General features: G+C 32.3%; 1 protein-coding gene across 1 annotated transcript; it reads left to right on the forward strand.

Moving 5' to 3' along the window:
• The first annotated feature begins 693 nt into the window (after positions 1-693).
• Positions 694-15,051, forward strand: LOC143074629 (fibrinogen-like protein 1). Its single transcript, XM_076249994.1, has 4 exons — positions 694-864; positions 6,050-6,146; positions 11,652-11,816; positions 14,541-15,051. Exons 1-4 carry the CDS (start codon positions 820-822, stop codon positions 14,804-14,806), a joined length of 573 nt encoding a protein of 190 aa, XP_076106109.1. The 5' UTR covers positions 694-819; the 3' UTR covers positions 14,807-15,051.
• Positions 15,052-19,409: the final 4,358 nt, after the last annotated feature.

Here is a 19,409-nt window from a genome sequence, read left to right on the forward strand (position 1 = left end):
AAAGAAAAACAACTTTTTATCACATGTAATATTGTGTCTATTATAACAACTTTTAAAAATTTGCCGGTATATATTTCACTAAGCAATCAGTCAAATGAAATCTGTTTAAGTCGATCATAATATATAAGGGCTAAGATTAGTATATGATTCAAAGGAGGTTGTCTTCCTAATTTACACTTCACTAACATATTTGAACTTCTCTTGTGAACTCCTACAATATTTTTACAGAATTAATTATGATTCTTTTTTTCAAAAGGTAATTTATCAATATTATTGTAATCCTTAATACATATTTCAAATCCATCAGTACTTATGGGTCTTACAAGAATATCGAATAGTTTTAATTTTAGTTTAAGATCTACCGTATTGAATACACGTCTTACAATGCAGAGAAAAAGGTGCTTTTAAGCTTTGTTTGTATATTAAGTGTTCTGCGGCATGTTTAAAATTTCCATGAAGGTAAATGATAATACTAGTACCCAGATATTTATCTTTCTCAACAAACTAAAAAAAATTTGAAATCTTTTCTACCTTTGCTGAAGATCATAATTTTGTTTTATTTAATAAAAATAGAACTCAGCTTCCATCTGTCACAGTATGTTTTTAGAGAATTTAAACAGGATTGAAGACCTTCTTTGCTTTCAGATAGTAGAAGTAAATCATCAGCATATGATAAGCAATAGAATAAATAATTTGGCTTTGATTTATCTTATTTTTACTTTACAAGTATCACTTCCAACTTTACCAAAAGACTGCAGTGAATTGCCAGTTGGAAGTACCAACGGAGTATATATAATCTATCCTGTCTATGGATTAGAAATGAACGTATATTGTGAGATGGAATCTGACTGCCATGGATGGACGGTAAGTTTGGAGCTTGATTTTCTTAAATGTCTGATCTAGACTTTAAAACGCCTTTTAATATTCAACTGCGTACTTGATATGGTCCTTTCTAATCCTTTGCTTGCTGCTTTCTCGCATTAATTTTCAATTTTGCTCCGCCATATTTTCTCTAACAATTTCAAAATTTAACCATTATTTGAAAAAAAAATTAATTTCCATTCGTTATTTATATTTATTATTTGAAGGCTCTTTCACATTCAATACTAATATGCTAGAACATGTAGATAAGGCATAGAGAAGACGATAATGCAATAATCCAAAAAATCTTACTGACAACAGTCATCATATTAATTTGTTTGGAGGAATTAATAAATGATGTAATGCCACAAAATGGACAACACAAGTGCACTACAATGGAACTTATTTTAAAATTCCCTATATAAATGTAATGTGTATCAAAAAATATTGAAAACCTCAAAATAAACTGAAATACTTAGCTTATTTTCTATTATGTGGCACTACCAATGATATCAAAATGACTGAAAAAAATTGTTTTATATAATACAATAGGTGATTACATATGTGACCCGCCATGACATTTGCAGGCTTATGGAGGTAGAACGTCATTGTTAGAAAAATTATAAACATTATAAATATCGAGATTCAATGAAATACGTAAAGAAGAGATAAACACTTTCGTTGGCTTCTTTTTTGCGGACGCCGAACTATACATCATATATAAGTTTTGAAGAAGTTTTACTTTATCGTTTGAAGTGAAAAATATTTGAATCTACATTTTAAATTGATACAAAAAAAAAATCAAATTTCTGCTTTATAGATTTCCTTTCATAAATGAAGTCTGAAATATATCCATAATAAATGCACCGTATCAAATGCTTATAAACTGTTACGCGTCGCTTACTATGTTATAGATACATGCATGATAAATCTAAATTAAAGAAAGGAATTACTTTGATAAATTTTAAACTAACTTCATTTCAACAAGTTTAAATTAAATGTTCTAAAATAGAGCTACAAACAAACAAATAATGCTCTGCTCTAAAGTTTTTTTTTCATAATGACGTCTGAAATATCCATAATAAATGCACCGTATCAAATTAATATATGAGAACACCTACTTATAAACTGTTACGCGTCGCATACTATGTTTAGAGACAGGCATAATAAATCTAAATTAAAAAAAAGGAATTCATAAAGCTTACTTTGACAAATTTCAAACTAACTTCATTTCAACAAGTTTAAATTACATGTTCTAAAATAGAGCTAAGAATTGTTTCAAGTTGCATTGTAGTAAATTTAAATCTTTGCAATTTTATTCAAATACGCTATTGAACATCACTAAAAGCCAATAAATACAATAATTTTGTGTTTTATAAATTAGTGGCTTCAATAAATAAAAGTTGTCATAGAACAGTCTCATTTTCATACCGGTATTCTAAATGACTCGTTTCATTGATATTACAACAAATATGTCATAATAACATGACAGAGAGTTTTGTTGCGGAATATTCTAGATAAATATACAAAAATCAAATTTTAGACAATGTACCCTCCTAAGCCTGGAAATGTCTAGTCACATATAGTTAACGGCGATTTTCTCACAATGACGTTCTATCTCCATAAGCCTGGATATGTCGTGGCTGGTCACATATATGTTCTGTATGAAACAAATGTTTCAAGGCATTATAACAAGGAACGTCTGAATATAACTGTAGAACTAAATAATTACAAAAATGCGTCAAAAGAATTACATAAAGGCATAAAACTTAATTACTTTCTTATTACGTCAAAAAAAAATATGTTGATGAATAAAATGTTGTTTTTTTTAGCTGCGTGAAACATTCAAAGTTGCTGTTTCATTTTTAATTATTCAATAACAGAAGATATGTGTTTGATAAGAATGCCAAATACGTCTACAAAAATTAATTAAAGTATTTCGGACATTTTGCACAGCAATATTTGAGTTTCATTTATGATATATTCAGATTTATTATTCCAACATACAATGGTAGACGGAATAAATAGTGAGTCGATGTACGTTAGTGAGATCTCTTTCCTAAACAAAGAAGTCTCTTTCGTTTAAATTTGCTACATGACTGTTCTTTCGCAACGAATTTTAGCGATTTCTTCCAATTTATTGGTTAAGTAATTTCGTGAAGCTTAAGTTTCGAGTTTAACCTGGCTAGCTACAATCTACATTTGCCTGCTTCAAGCCAACATCCTTACTTTCAGTGGCTGTCGTTGGTGCTGTTTGTAATATTTGGTTTTCGTTTATTGGTTGTCTTAAATCAGTCTGTTTGTTTTTTCGTTTTTTGTTACACGTTTTGTCATGTCCGGCCTTTTATAGCGTATCATTTAATATTGGTTTTGCTCATTTTTGAAGCCGTTCGGTGACCAATAGTTGCTTACATCATCCTTATTTGGAGGTTCCTTGACAATGATATCAGATCTCTCCTTTTTTATATCAATTCCGTTAATAGAATCGTATAAAATCCTGGTAGTAGGCCATGCATTACACAGAGAGTCAAGTGTGGAATAAATAGTCGATTTGCAAAAATGCAAATACATGTAACAGTGATAGCCGTGGATCATAAAAAGTAAAATCACAAAAGTACCGAACTCCGAGGAAAATTCAAAACGGAAAGTCCCCAATTAAATGGGGGAAAAAACAATAGCACAAACACAGCAAACGAATGGATACATGTAGCAACTCACATATTCCTGACTTGGTACAGACATTTTCTTATGTAGAAAATGGTGGGTTGAACATGGTTTTATAGTGCTAACCTCTCACTTATGCGACAGTCGAATCAAATTCCATTATATTGAAAACGATGCGTGAACAAAACAAACAGACATAATGGGTAAAAATTAGGGGTACAGCAGTCAACAATCTTAATAAAAAAAAAAAAAATTCAAAGAAGCACAAAAAGGGCTAAACATGCGACTTGAATACATTTTTTCTCAATTTTGTAGATATTATAATAGCAGATTTGATTTTGTGTTCTCGTAATATACATTATATATCTTGTAAATTGAAGTCTCGGAGTTCGGTATTTTTGAGATTTTACTTTTGTATGAATCTTTTGTTTAACCACTCGTTAAAGTTAAAAAAAAAAAAAAAAAAAAGAAAAAATGAGATATTTCTAGATAAGAAATTATATATTTCAACACATTTTTTATAAAGACTCATTGCGATTTAAAGACCTTTCTATTACCAAAGACTGTATGGTGACATATGAATATATTGTAGTTGAATGTGCAGTGCTGCTTTTTCCTTGAAACGATGGCATAAGTGTCAATGAAAAGTCTACTCCAGCTGATTCATGATCTAAATATTTTATAATTTACTGCTTTCTACCTTATAATCCATCAGATATCCGCTGACACAGTAAACTTATTTTGCATCTTTAATATTAATGATTTTGATGAATTTATTAGACGTTAAAAATACAAATCAGACTCCTTTTCTGGTATCTAAAAATCCAAGAGACCAAAATTAACAGCTATAGCTCACCGTACGGCCTTCAACAATGCACAAGGCCCATACCGTATAGTCAGCTATATAAGGCCCTGAAATCACATATGTAACACCATTCAAACGATAAAACTAACGGCCGTATTAATGTACATTTTTTTTTTAAAGAAAAACAAATATGTAACAAAGTAATAAACGACAATCAATGAATTACAGGCTCCTGAATTATATTATTAATAGTAAGTTCCTTTGTGTAAATTTCGGCAATTTATTTAGAAAATTCATGATTGTTTTACGGAAAAATATCATCAAGGCAAGTTATTTTGCAATTCAGACTGGTATTTACTGAGTTTGATCATAAACTGTTTTTCACAACAGTACAAAAACATGCAAGTCTGCTATCAAAGGGGCGCAATAAGTTTTCATAGAAGTAACTACAATATGTCGACATATTTTGTTGCCGAAACGTACATAGATATTATCAATGAGACAATTAACAGCTTCAATCATATCACATATCCAGAAAGTATATTTAGCCTATTTACCTTTCTAATTTAAGAGAAGAGGGCTTTAAATGACTTGCAGCAAATATATATGATTTCAGATTTCTCTCTCTCTCTCTCTCTCTCTCTCTCTCTCTCTCTCTCTCTCTCTCTCTCTCTCTCTCTCTCTCTCTCACACTTATTATTCTATGTTCAAACTGAAATTAAATTCAAAAACAGAAAATAGGTTTGCTTCCAAATCACATTTAATATAGCAAAGAATGACCATGATCGACTGAGTTGAAACCTCGACTATAACGTGGGTGATTTCGAATGCTCTAAATAAAACAGAAACCGGCTTGAAAAAAACACGGCTCTATAGTGCGTGATAATGTTATGTGAGAGAATTATATTTTTTCTGTAGTACGGTTTATTTCAACGCATTCTGCCATTTTATGGCAATACCATTATACCAATCAGCATGATTTTTTGCAGTGTTTTAAGAAATGATTTGACTTTGTATCCATGTATTATTTGTGAAACATCGAATGGTTTAAATGTCGTATTTTCTGTATAAAGTCAATAATTATGTCGACTTTTGACGGCCAAACATTTATTGCCGCAAATAAGTTTCGAAAAACTATACCAATACAGAGCGACATGATTTTAGAATAATAGCAAAACCTTGGGTTGACAAATTCTTCTTCGTTATCATGGTTATTGCAAAACAAAATTTGAAATATCTGTCATTTTCTCCCTACCCAGTTTACCCCTGTTACTTATTATAATGTTATAAAGATGAAGTCATTGTTATTGAATCTTTTGAAATTTGATTGAATTAAGTTACTATTAGTTTACCTTCAAACTCTTTAGTTTTTTCATACAAAGGCATTGATTAAATCAGAACATGTATACATGTGTACAGTAACTTAAGTGAACATCAAACTGACACTGGACGAGTCTATACTATTTTCTATCAATGAAACTAAAGGCATGAAAGGTAAGAAATGCATCTCGATATATTTTCATTAAAAAAACATTTTTCAAGATCATTATAATATTATAATTACAATTAATCCTAAACAAACAAAAATCAAAAAATGTCCGATCTGCCTTTGGCATCAAATTCAATCAGATCGTTTTACTATCAATTTTGACTACCTCACAAAATCTTGTAAGGCACTATAATGGACAACTTTTATTAATGCCAATATATGTGTGCTAGGTTGTTCAACGACGACTTGATGGAAGCACAGACTTTAATGTTGGATGGGCAAATTACAAGGCAGGATTTGGTGATCTCAACAGGGAATACTGGATAGGTGAGTTTGAACAAAGAAAAAGTTAAATCACAAAAATACCGAACTCCGAGGAAAATTTAAAACGGAAAGTCCTTAATCAAATGGCAAAATCAAACTCTCAAACATTTTTCATATTCCTGACTGGTTAAAGGCATGTTCTTATGAAGACAATTGTGTCGTAAATCTGTAAATGTATATTTAAAAGGAATGGACACACGGGTCGATACTCCACGTCAGTTTTGGGCAAAAGTATGATATATAATATGAAAAAGCATAACGAAGGTCTATTCCCTGTAATACTGATCAGTCATCTAAATTCACTCGGTCGACTTGCTTGAAAAGATATAAAGTATGATAGAAACCAAGCATGTATTAAGTACTCTTCCATGAAAAAAAAAAAAAAAATCCAATAGATTTTTAGGACTTTGATATCATTTTAATGCTTTTTCGACCTAAGATTGCAATTAATTTGTTATAAAAAAGTATAATCAAAATAGACTTCAGTCGTCAAGTTGCGGGAATCTTATCCGGATTGCAAAAACAAAAAATAGCAATATAGTGGTGTTGACAACGGCTAACCGTCGGAAGGAACAAAGTGGTAAAGTTTAAATCACCACTTCGTAAATTTTATGGACGCCATAACGAGTTGGTTAATCGTTATGGAATATCTGTTTGACAGATTACGACGGATATGTTTCAATTGTTGTATTTACAATCCGTTCCCTTTTCCCCCATATGTCACGTTATTTTGTATCTAACGCCTCTATTTATAGAACTAGCTAATTTTATTTATTTTTACAATTAATGATATTTTTCTGTTACTAACACCTTTTTTCATTTCTTTTATTTGCATAAAAAAATCTGCTCCCAACAGTTTCATTTAATCTTAGCTGTGGGTAAAGCAGGAATATGGCACCATTCCTTTTAACATTTTCAAAAGTGTTAACTCCTGACGCGACGTTGGATTAAAAATCCACAAGAAAACGTCGCTTTCAGCGTGACATGGTGTGTTTTATCAGTATTAAAAAGGCTTGAATGATCTTTAGTAAAACCTTGAAGATCGGTATTTTTGCTATTTTAGTTTTTATATTTCTTAAATTCATCGAGTGCTATTGATTCACACATCTTCTGTTAAATTGTTTTTAATAGCACGAACATGAGAGATTACCAAAAGCGTTCACTACAAGCTGTGTCGAAACATATTAAAAAAAGTTATGTATCAGGAAATTTCAATAGCGAAAAAAACATTTATCACCTATTTCTATAAAAAAAATCATGTAAAAATTCCTCTGCTTGACGTTAATCACATATGGCAATGTCTTTAAGAACTAACATATAAAGAATTTTCATTTGGATTATACATTAAAAACATACAGTTTTCATTCGGACTAAGTCTTAATCATAAAACAATATTAATGTTTAGATTGCTGAAGCCTACTGATGAAACCCAGAGGTGGATTCAACCATTTTGAAAGGGGTGCCAACCCAGGACAGAAAGGGGGGTCCAGCCATATCCCATTTCAAAAGCAATAATCATTAAAAAGTGGGTTTCAACCCCTGAAAGTGATTCTTTTCAAAATAGGATTTATCCCTCCCTACGACAAGATACTTGTATCTACGTTGGTCATTCTGTTTTATGAAACAAAGCAATTTGTCTTTTAGTTTGGAATGGAGAATACTTGTGTAAAGTGTAGAAAAGACAAATGTGTTAATACTATTGCAAGATGAAAGAGTCTTAGATTGTATGTAATCTAAAAGAACGTTGGAATTTTTGAGTATCCACATCTGATTGACACCACCTCAGGAATAGGCAGTTTCATAATAACTTTGTATCGCGGCTTTGATTGCTTATCATAAAAAGATGTTAATAATTTAGAAAGAGGTTTCGTGGAGCACGTGGAAAACCCAGCAATATACTGTTGTTTGTAAGGACACTTATGTAGTTAAGGTATGCAATACAGTTATGGAAGATACAGTTCTTCATCTTTGGTTGAAATTTCAAAGGAACATAGAACAGACCTATGATTATCCAGGATTTCCTCTTTGATGTCGTGATACGGGGCGCCGAATGGGACTCTTGTGGTTTTGTACACGAAATTCAATTTTGTACGGACAAAAGTGAGTTTTGTTCAACAAAAATGAGTTCAGTTTAACAAAATTTGTAGCATAATACAAATTTAAAATTTTGTCATACAAAATTATCTTTCAGTGGACAAAAGTTACTTTTGTCATGACAAAATTCATTTTTGTAACACAGACTTTACTTTAGTTACTTAATTTGAAAATTGGGCGACATTTTGTCTCACAAAGTTGAGTTTTGTCTCACAAAAGACAATTTTGTCTCACACAATTGACTTTTGTGTTTTTCATATCAGGTAACAAAAGTCAATTTTGTATGCAAATAAGTTTATATTTGCATACCTTTTTGACAAAATTGACTTTTGTCATGACAAAAATGAATGTTGTCTACAAAAATGAATTTTGTCTACAAAAAATGAATTTTGTCTACAAAAAATGAATTTTGTCTACAAAAAATGTATTTTGTCTACAAAAATGAATTTTGTCATCACAAAATTGAAGTTCTCATAAAACAAGTCTGTATCACATAGTTTTGTAAGACAAAAATGATTTTGTTATGACATAATTGAATTTTGTACAAAACCACAAGAGTCCCATTCAGCGCCCCGTACGTGAGGGTATATGTGGAGTTTCCAAGTGAATTGTCAATACTAGAATATCAGTACCTAATTCATTTATCAAGCAGTTTATGTATTGAGATTTACTCACAAAAACGATGTTAATTGAGGCTTTATCTGCGGGGACAACAACATATTTGTCATGGAAGTAGGACAATTGTTTTGCAACTTTACAGTCTTTAATGATTGACGTTGTATGGGTATTGATAGACCCATTCAGTTTCTTAATTCTGATTTGTATCAAAGACCTCACAGCCATAATCCATTCAGAAAGAGTAAATACGACTGACATAATCCTCGACTGAATTCACCAGTAATTCATTTTGAGATTGTATTTCCAATTGATGGATTTAGGCTCACGATATTTCGGACCTTTGGATAACACATTTCGCAGAGATGTGTTATGGATAATGTTGATGTCACCGGTAATAAGGTGACCATCTAGATTATATGTGAATTGGGTAGCACAGGTGCAATCAAGAGGTTGAGACTTGAAATCATCAATTCTGAGATCATCCAAAACGTGTTTGTAATAAAAAAAAATTAGTTGCAATTGATTTGGTATATGTATAAGATATGATTGGCACAGACTGATCTTTAAAATAAGGAAATATTTTTTATTGAACTAATTAATGATGAAGAATATTTCCCAACTTGACGTCATCGAGACCTTTGTTGAAGAAGTTTAAGAAAAGATTTGTAAGTTTGTATTGGTTCTAATGAGGGTTTGTAACAGTCGTTTTCAAACATAAATTGAACAGAGAATGAAGTTTTGAAAGGGGTAATGAATAAAGTTTCTTGCGGATGTAATGAATACCTAACGGTTGTTGTATAAATGGCAGCAAGTCATTAATAGAGACATCATGCAGAGTAGGTGATGTATAATGACGATGACCATGACTGCGTCTACGTCGAGGAATAGAGTTGAAAATATTTCTAATACACCGAACTACAGGAAGGACTAGGTAGAATACCAATACCATCGATTTTGTCATTGCAACCATATGGTGTCACAGTTCCCAATTGTCGAATCCAGCAGTCCTCTTTTTGTCTACGGAGAGACGTTGCTAGATGGGGATTGTTAGTCCTGTGGTATATTTTTTTGAATAATGCGAACTGTTATTGTCAGTAGTATGATGATCTAAATGAGTCAATTTTGGATATTTGTAATGTCTGTTGATGAAGGTACACCTGCCGTATCAGACGACACCATGTCCATGGTGACGTCGTTTCGGGTCTTTTTATACTGGCGTCCGAGTCCGTATTATGTTTAGCAACTGAGCGGATTAACGCCTCAGGGACAAAATGTCCACCAGCTGAGATACCCAATAATACGAATCCTCGATGTGTCTTACCTTGACCTGCTGCTCCATGTTAGCACATGGATTTAACGAGAATATACAAAACGGCAACATTGACAATTGTAAACTATACCCACTTGTCAAAGTTTGAATGAAAATCGTCAAAGTAAGACTACCAATCGAGTTACATTTATAAAAACAATTTTTTTTTTTTATTAATCATTGGTTGATATTGTGAATAAAAATGCTATTCGTTCTGTTTCATTTAATATGTAATGTTATCAAATATAAGGGGTAGGCATTGGGTGTAAGTGAGTTGTACTCCGGCCTTCGAGGTTTCTTATCCAGACACCTATCCCCATATATAAAAATATATATGTATCAGTGACACTATTACAGAAATTTCATAACGACTCATCCAATTGTAGTTAATAGATTGCATGCCATTATCATTTCTATTATCATTCATGTCAGTAAGATATAATTTTGATTTGGAATCAATTTCCTGAAATGTTCGTCTCACAGCACATAGAAAATAGCTGAACAGAGAATGTTATTAACAAGAAAACAAAAGACACAATCGAATTTGTGTCAATGAACTTTAGAATCTCATATCGAAGGAGTATGCAGTTTTAATTATTGTTATTCTTTTGTATAAAAACAACCACACTTCACTTAAAAATCAGTAGATTTCCTCATTGAACATTTTATAAATTCATGCAGGATATATTTCCTGCATTTCCGAATATAGTATTATTATTTTAAGGTAGCTCGAAATAACCAATATATTTATACAACAGAAAACTGAGGACATAACCTAACAGGGAAAATAAGAAAATGTCGAAATTGTTAGGCAGTGACGTCATGCTTTTTCTCGCTAATGGTGAGGGTTACCAAAAGGGGGACTTAATTTGGGGATTTATTTCTATCTATCTTCGAATACAGCACGGTGAAATACATTCTTCTCATTTGCGTCTTTACGAAAGCATGACAAAAGGCAACTACATTAGAAAAAATGAGAAAAACCACATTTTAAAAACCGCTCCATTCATAGCATTTCAACGTTTAAAAAATCGTAATTTGAGCTTCAACTTTGGCTAATGTACTAATTATTCTTCTGTGTATTTATTTCCCCCTTATCCTCATTAATTACGGCTTCAAAATGAATCCAATCTTATTAATTTATGATGAGAATACTTCCTCAAAACTCGTATAACATTTCTTAACTTTTTATAAGAAAAATGTTAGCCCTCAAGTTCTTGAATACGAGCATGGTGACTTATGTTGTTATTTTTTACAACTCAATGACAATTCACATGAAACTGCATCAAAAGCCCTTTAATATCCAATTTCTTAGGTTGAAATTTAAACACTGGAAACATGAAAATGTGAAAATGAGAACTTTTCCTAAATTTTGACTCTTTGTTTTAAAATTTCTGTCTCGTAATGAAGACATATGTGTTTCGTACAATATAGAGATTTAAATTGGAATTTTATGTTTATATTGTTATTGTTGTGTATTCATCAAGGAAACGACAACCTTCACGTTATATCGTCTTCAAATGATTACCTGCTGAGATTCGATCTGGAGGATTTTGATGGCGATACAACATATGCTGAGTACTCAACCTTTAGAATAGGAAATGAGGCATCTAGATATATACTATCCATTGGTGGATACAGTGGCACTGCTGGTAATTAATTTTAACCTCGACCCTAAACTATATCAATACTTTATCTGTTATAAAGTTATGATTTGTCCCTCGCCATTGAAAACTGAAATTGAAAAATCATCTTTAGTTATTTCTGTAGTGTTCTATAGACTGGTGTTTGTCTCGCCGTAGGTTTTTTTTTCGGTTTTTTTTTTACAAGATTTAGTCTTCGGATTCTGAGTTTATATTACGAGATATCAAAGTAATAATAAATTATATTGACTGCTTTATTATTTTTTGCATGTAAATTATGTGCTCAAAGTTTATTGACAAGAATGGACAACGTAGATGCCCTTATCTTTTCTTAAGAAGGGAAAACTCTATAAAATTCAAAAAGCCTTTTTCTGAATCTCACATTATTAAGGTGGTTGATTTCTTGACTGACAACATAAGTATTTGTATAACTGGCACTCACTTGGGTACCAAATGAGCTCCTAATCCTTCCAACTTGTTCCTGTAATCACATGAGGCTGGCTTTATGCATGAGCTTCTAAAGAGAAATGAAAATAAGCCAACATTTTCCTTTAGACTTACGTTCTAATTTCTTTATATTATTCAAAGAATGGAAACTATATTGAATCCATCTAACTTCAATTAAAGGACACAACAAATACATTTAAGTCTCCCTCAAATCTAGTTTCCAAATTGTAAACTTGCCTTTTCAACTGATCAAAATTCCGAAAGCGCCTGCATATGGAATATATATCGTCCAGTTGATATGATATTCAAGAGATTTCATTAGTAGAGCGATTGCTGTTTACAAGTAAACTATACAACCAAGAGTTCCAAGTGGTGAATAAGAAATCATTTCTTTAAAAATACAATTTCGGACGCCATCACCAAATTGTTTACCATTATAAAATATCTATTTACCAGGTGACGTCGAATAGGTTGTATTTGTTATAATCACCATCCCGTTTTCATTTCCTTAAAAATGAACGAATTAGAATTATTGGTTTATAGTTACATGAACAACACGACGAGTGACACATGTAGAGACAGATTTGCTTACTTTACCAGAGCACCTGAAATCAATCCTGTTTTTGTAGGACTTATGTTGTCTTTAGTTTGCTATGTTGTGTTTTGTAAAGTAAACTGTTCTCGTTTCTCATGATTTGCATTGTCAGTTTCTTTTCGACTTAGAGTCTAAATATGCTTTTGCTATCGTTTCTTTTATAGAGAGTTAGTGTCTTTTCTGGAGTTTTGCTCTTTTTTGTTGGTCCACAAATAATTTATCCAAATTATTCCGGATTATTGTGTTTCCTTTTTCTGGGATTAAAAAAAAATCCAGATAAAACTTGTGTTTACGAAGTTTTGTCTGTTATTTCAGTTAACAAACGAAGGAAAGAATTGTTTCTGCCTAAAACATTTTTTAAATATTTAAAGATGAAAAGTGTTAAACCCATACTGCCGTCAACACAAGATTACTATCAAATGAATGAAAAGTTTTAACAAGGGTACCGGTAAACTTTCACGAGTTATTGTTTTATGCCTTTAAGCACATCAATTGTATTGAAACTTGGTTATTCCTTGGCCGATTCTGCTTATAGATGTTGTCAATTGCAGAAAAAGAACAGCTTAATTAGTTATCAAAGGTACCAGTATTTTAATTTAGTACGCCAGACGCGCGTTTCGTCTACATAAGACTCATCAGTGCTCATCCTATCACAAACACAAATCGTAACTATTGGATATAAGGGATTTTTAAAGACCAACGACACTGTTTTCAATTTATTATAGATAGAGGACGATATTTTGATCCTTTTCCCGATAGGTTTCAATCTCTTAGACTTGAACTTGAATGAATTTTGATAGAGATTCTATTTAAAATTGGATGTTTCAGTCTCCTGTTGTAGAACAGAGGCAAAGGTTACCAAAAGGAAATTCAAATGCATATGTCGAAATGAAATGACAACGCACAATTAAAAAAAATACAAAAAAACAGTACACAAAACACATGATTGAAAACTAAAGTTCACTTCACCAAAAAACGGTGGGTGACCTGTAGGAGCATTGTTTTCTGCATTGACGTCCGAGGTTACTTTTTTTTCACCAAATTTTCTCTCTTTTACTGGATTTTATGCATGTTCTGGATATGATGGGTTATAAAAAATGGGTGTTGAACGTTTTTAATAGTAAATTTAAATACACAATATAAGTTGATAAAATCAACACATCTGTTAATCTATTTTAAGTTTAAAAAAAAATGCCTCTCTATATAGATGCTCGGGAACAGCCTTTAATGATAAGTAGCTATGTGCATTTCAAGACCGAGGAGCTTCAAGGTATGCAGCTGTGAAAATAAGGAACCTTTCGGATTTTAAAACGCATTTAGTATTAATATCACCATGACCAAACCTACGTATATTTATATATTATATTTTTAGCCTGATAAATGTTTGCAGGACATTAAAAACTGTACAATACCATTGCAAGGTTGATTGGCATTACGGCAATTTAAATCAATTACCCACAGTTAATCAACTAACTAGTATTAGTATGTAGAATAATAAATGAGAAATGCATGCCAAAAAAAGGAAAGGAAGTTCTTTGTCAATTTAAGATATGATTTTTTTTGCAAACTCGCGCATATGGAACCAAATTAAAAATAAACATTCCGTTATGTCCGTTATGTTGTTTACCCTGTTTGGTTAGTCAGGAAACAAATGTATATAAATAAGTATAATACTGTGTCATCAATTGCAGGTGACTCCATGGTTGGTATCTACAGCCTGGATGGTTTTCCTTTTACAACTAAGGATAAAGACAATGATTTTAGTTCATCAAACTGCGCCGACAGCACCAGAAAGGGAGCATGGTGGTTCCGAGACTGCGCACGCGTCAATCCAAACGGACTTTATAAGCCAACCGAAAGTAGCGGAACTGATTGCATCTACTGGAGAGAATGGCAGGACCTTGCTGCATTGAAGGCAGTGACAATAAAGATACGACCACATTCTACGAATTTGTAAATGTTGACCGAATGATACAGTTAAACATTTTTATTGAATTTTATGATAACTGTTGTGTCACAACTACATTCATCTTTGAACTGTTTTGACTATGCTTGTTATTCATTAAGCTTTACTCAATTAATTGATTTAAGTTGTCTCTTGAATCAAAGAGGGAGCAATATATACTAAAATTTGATTGTATTTTTATTTTGAAGAAAACAAATTGTGTGTAAAATTTTATAATAAATGATATTGCTGAAATACAATATATATAAACTGCAAATGATATCCTCATAATAGTATTAAAATCATAATTTTCCAGATGCAAAGCATTTTCTATTCACAGGTTTTGTAATAGGAATTCGTTTCACATTCATGTACACTGAAACTTTTAAAATCTTGTGGAAATTTAAGGAAAATATGAAGATTAACCAGCTTGTTTGTTCTTTCTACATTAAGTGTTTTTGTATGTCGGTATCCCGAATTAGTTGTCATTGTGTATATATACCATATGGATAATAGTTACAACCACTGGGTCGACACGGACTCATTATTCTGTCTTAGAGCCGACCAGTATTTGCTGTTACTCCTTAATGCCACGTTCTTATGAAAGAAGTAGCAAATATCAATTTTCAAGTCTTTGTTCTTATGACTCGGTCGGGGTTCGAATCCATGACCTCCCGCACTCGAGGTGAAACACGAGACCATGAGACCAACGATGACTTCTCCTGATGTTTCCTTTTGTTGTTTCAATGCTACCATGTTTAACGCTGACACATTCTGCATATATGTGCCTGTTCCAAGTCCTTAAATTTGGTGGTTGTCGTTTGTTGCTGTGTTACATATTAGTTTTTCATTCATTGTTTTGTGTACATAAATTAGGCCTTTAGTTTTCTCGTTTCAATTGTTGCATTATTATGTCATTTCGGAACTTTTTTATAGCGGACTATATGATATGGGCTTTGATCATTGTCGAAGGCCGTACGGTAACCTATAGTTGTTAACTTCTGTGTAATTTTGTCTCTTATGAAAAGTTGTCTGATTGGCAATCATACCATTTTTTTTTTTTTTATATTAACATATGAAAAATATGATAAAAAAAACTGTAACATATCCGTCGTCATCTGTGAAACAGACATCCCATCACGGTCAAACAGCTCGTGTTGGCGTTCGTCAACTTTTCGAAGGGACGAGTTCAGCTTTGCCAAATGGAAGCTATTATTCTTGAACCAAATTGATTATGTGGTGAAGCTGAAGTCATCTCTTCGAATGTTGATCGGACGCCATCATTGTGATATCACGAGAGAAACTTGTTTCCGTGTTTGTACTTTCTTTTTTCTATAGTATTGTACAAATCTATAATCATCTAATTTTGTTGTTTCATGTCTTTTTATTTTTATATATTAAAACTTATTATATTTAGGAGAGGACTATCTAACTGGTGTCTGATCCTGCTTGTTATATGTAGTGACAAATAAAATGTGTTTAAAAGACATGTACTTTTTATGGGCAACACGAAGGCTGTCATGTGTGCATCGGAATTTACATACCCATCTAGGGTCTGAGACAACCCCAAGCTTTGTTCAAGGGATTTGTTTTGATCATGTTGTAAGGTTGGTAATTTTTTATTCTTCCGTGTTATATTCTTTCAACGGTAAACATTTTATCCATCCTTTTTTTCCTTAAAAACCCGTTGCAGTTTAAAATTTTCCGAATCAGTCAAGTTTTGGTAAATATTAGTTGCCTGCCTGATGGTTAACGAATTGGTCTATTCTTTGCGTTTGATAACAGTCAAGTTCAAATCCGATATTGCCGTGATAATAAAATGACTCATTAAATCAGTCACTGTATCTTATCACCATAAATTAAAGGCGTAACACGATGGCTGTTACATGTGAAAACAAAAAGTAAAATCACAAAAATACAGAACACCGAGCAAAATGCCAAACGAAAAGTTCCCAATCAAACTGGCAAAATCAAATGATAAAAAATATCAAACGAGTGGACAACAACTGTCATATTCCTGACTAGGTACAGACATTTTCTAACATAGAAAATGATGGACTATTATTATAAACCTGGTGTTATAACTAGCTAAAGCTCTCACTTGTATGACAGTCGCATAAAATTTCATTTAATTGACAACGTTGTGTGAACAAAGCAAACAGACATAATTGGTAAAATGTCAAAAATGGGGGAACAGCAGTCAACATTGTGTTATCATCTTAATCACTATAAAAACAAACAAATATATGTAAACAAACATTTACCAATGAGACAATGAAGGGATGTATAAGCTAGGACAGATCCACGTCTTATGTTACAAAAAACACAAAAGGTATATTAGACAAATCATATCAGCAAAAATAAAAGACAAGAATACAATAACTATCATAGAACAATTACACAACGGGATGTATAAGTACAGAGAAACATCAAATTGATATACCACCAAGCAAAGGATGAGACATTGGTTTGGTTCAAATTTAATACATTATTCAGTTCACAGATTCAGTTGAACTTAAAATTTTTTCGAATGTTCATATTTTGGTTCAATGTCTATTCCTTAATAGTTTGTCATGAATCAGTCGTTGGTTTACTCGATTGATTCATACCACATCCATTTAGTCTGATATAAGTATATTCATTTGCATACAAATCTATCAGTGATTTTTTTTTTCATTCTAAATTGTAAATCATCTGAATAATAGAGATCCTAGTAGTCATTTTGTGAAATGCATTTCTTGTCAGATATATATATATTTTGGCTTGTATCATATTTTCCCTCCGGTTTATATGATCCGTTCATCCTATTTTGACTCTTCAAATTCAAGTCTATCCTAAATTGAGGTAACTTGTATGGCCTTCCAAATACCGTTTCGATCCCTAACATCACTGAAGAGACATTTGTTGTCGAAATCCGGATATGGTGTACAATTTTTTTGCACCTCATGTTTGTGGTATAACATCTTTGCCGCAAGTTTATTGTTTTCTGTTTAATATTAAATTAATATTAGGATCCATTTTGTTACATCTTGCATGTGATCAATTTATTTGGCAATCGCCAATGGCAGTCAGCAGGGTTTATGAACATCAGTTGTTCGACCTGTTAGTCACATGCGTTTTGTTAAAATATACTTTTTCACTTTTTGGGTCTTTTGGAAAATGTTGTTTGTGCTGTATTTAGACACTTCTACAAGTTACAACGAAATTTGTTTTACATGCACACGTATAAAAATTGCGGTTTTTATCCAACGATCATAGGTTTGAACGTAGTTTTCAATTTAGACTTGTTTATATATATACATCAGTCTAAAGATTTGCACAACGGTACTGATATAAGATGTTATTATACGAAAATGTTGTTATTAAATCGTGTTGACAAATATTTCGGCTCAACAAATGGCCTTCTTCAAGTGTCACAAGTTTTAACTATAGTAATATCATAGGTGAGCCCTTGCTCGATATGACCAAATTTATATGAGTATTGGGTGAAAATTGGGTTTGAACTTAGCCATATCGAGATACATGTACTTTCGTGTTGTTTTTTTTTTTCGTTTTTTTTTGTTTTTGTTTTTGTTTTTGTTTTTTTAAGTTTTGTACCGACGTCACACGTTCATTCCATCTGTACGGCACCACCATTATACACAGAGCATGTGCAAATCCACCTTTGTATCGACATCATGCACAGAGTGTGTGCAAGTCCACCTTTGTATCGACAGCATGCACAGAGCATGTGCAAGTCCACCTTTGTATCGACATCATGCAGAGCATGTGCAAGTCCCGCTTTGCTCTGATAGCAGCGGCCAAACTGAATGTATTGGTCAAATCTCGCGGGACTCACTTATGATATAGTAATATCATAGGTGAGCCCTTACTCGATATGACCAAATTTATAGGAGTATTGGGTGAAAATTGGGTTACACAGCAGACCTCAATACTATAAGCTAGTATAACGACAACACACTTATAATTCCCAATTCTAACCTTTAACATTCCCAATACTCACCCAAAACTTAAAAATTGTCTTGTATAAATGAAGAAGTCAAAATTCTTAAACAAATGGGAGTTTTGAGTCCATGACAAAACTTGAAATATCGCCATCCAAGCAAACATCAAAAAGTTAAGAAATTTCAAATGAATACATCCCATGCAGAAAACTGGTAAAAGCAAATTATGCCAACTGCTAACTATTCCGTGTACTTCTTGTGTTGTTTCTGAGACTTTCACGTGCATTCTCCATATCATGAATTTTAACAAACGTATGCAACCTATGACTTAAATTAAAGTGTTAATATTTTCAGTTGAACTGCTCTTATGTTTGTAGACACCCAGAGCGAACTATCTGTTATGCAGTAGTTTTTGCATACGTCAAGAACGATCAAGTGGTGCATGAGCTCTAGATGGTTTTTATGTATTACATCGGGTGACTAAGAAATGTTTGGTGTCTTTGCCCTTTATCCCTTATTTCCCATAATCAGGGAAATACTCTTGAATATTCAATACATCCACTACATGTATGAAATAAAAAGAATGTGTAGAGAATGACATGTGTCCATTTTTATCCATGTAAAATCAGATGTTGTTTAATTACCAATGAGACAACAAACCAGCCAAGATC

The sequence above is a fragment of the Mytilus galloprovincialis genome, chromosome 5, assembly GCF_965363235.1.
Source record: "Mytilus galloprovincialis chromosome 5, xbMytGall1.hap1.1, whole genome shotgun sequence".
NCBI lineage: Eukaryota > Metazoa > Mollusca > Bivalvia > Mytilida > Mytilidae > Mytilus > Mytilus galloprovincialis.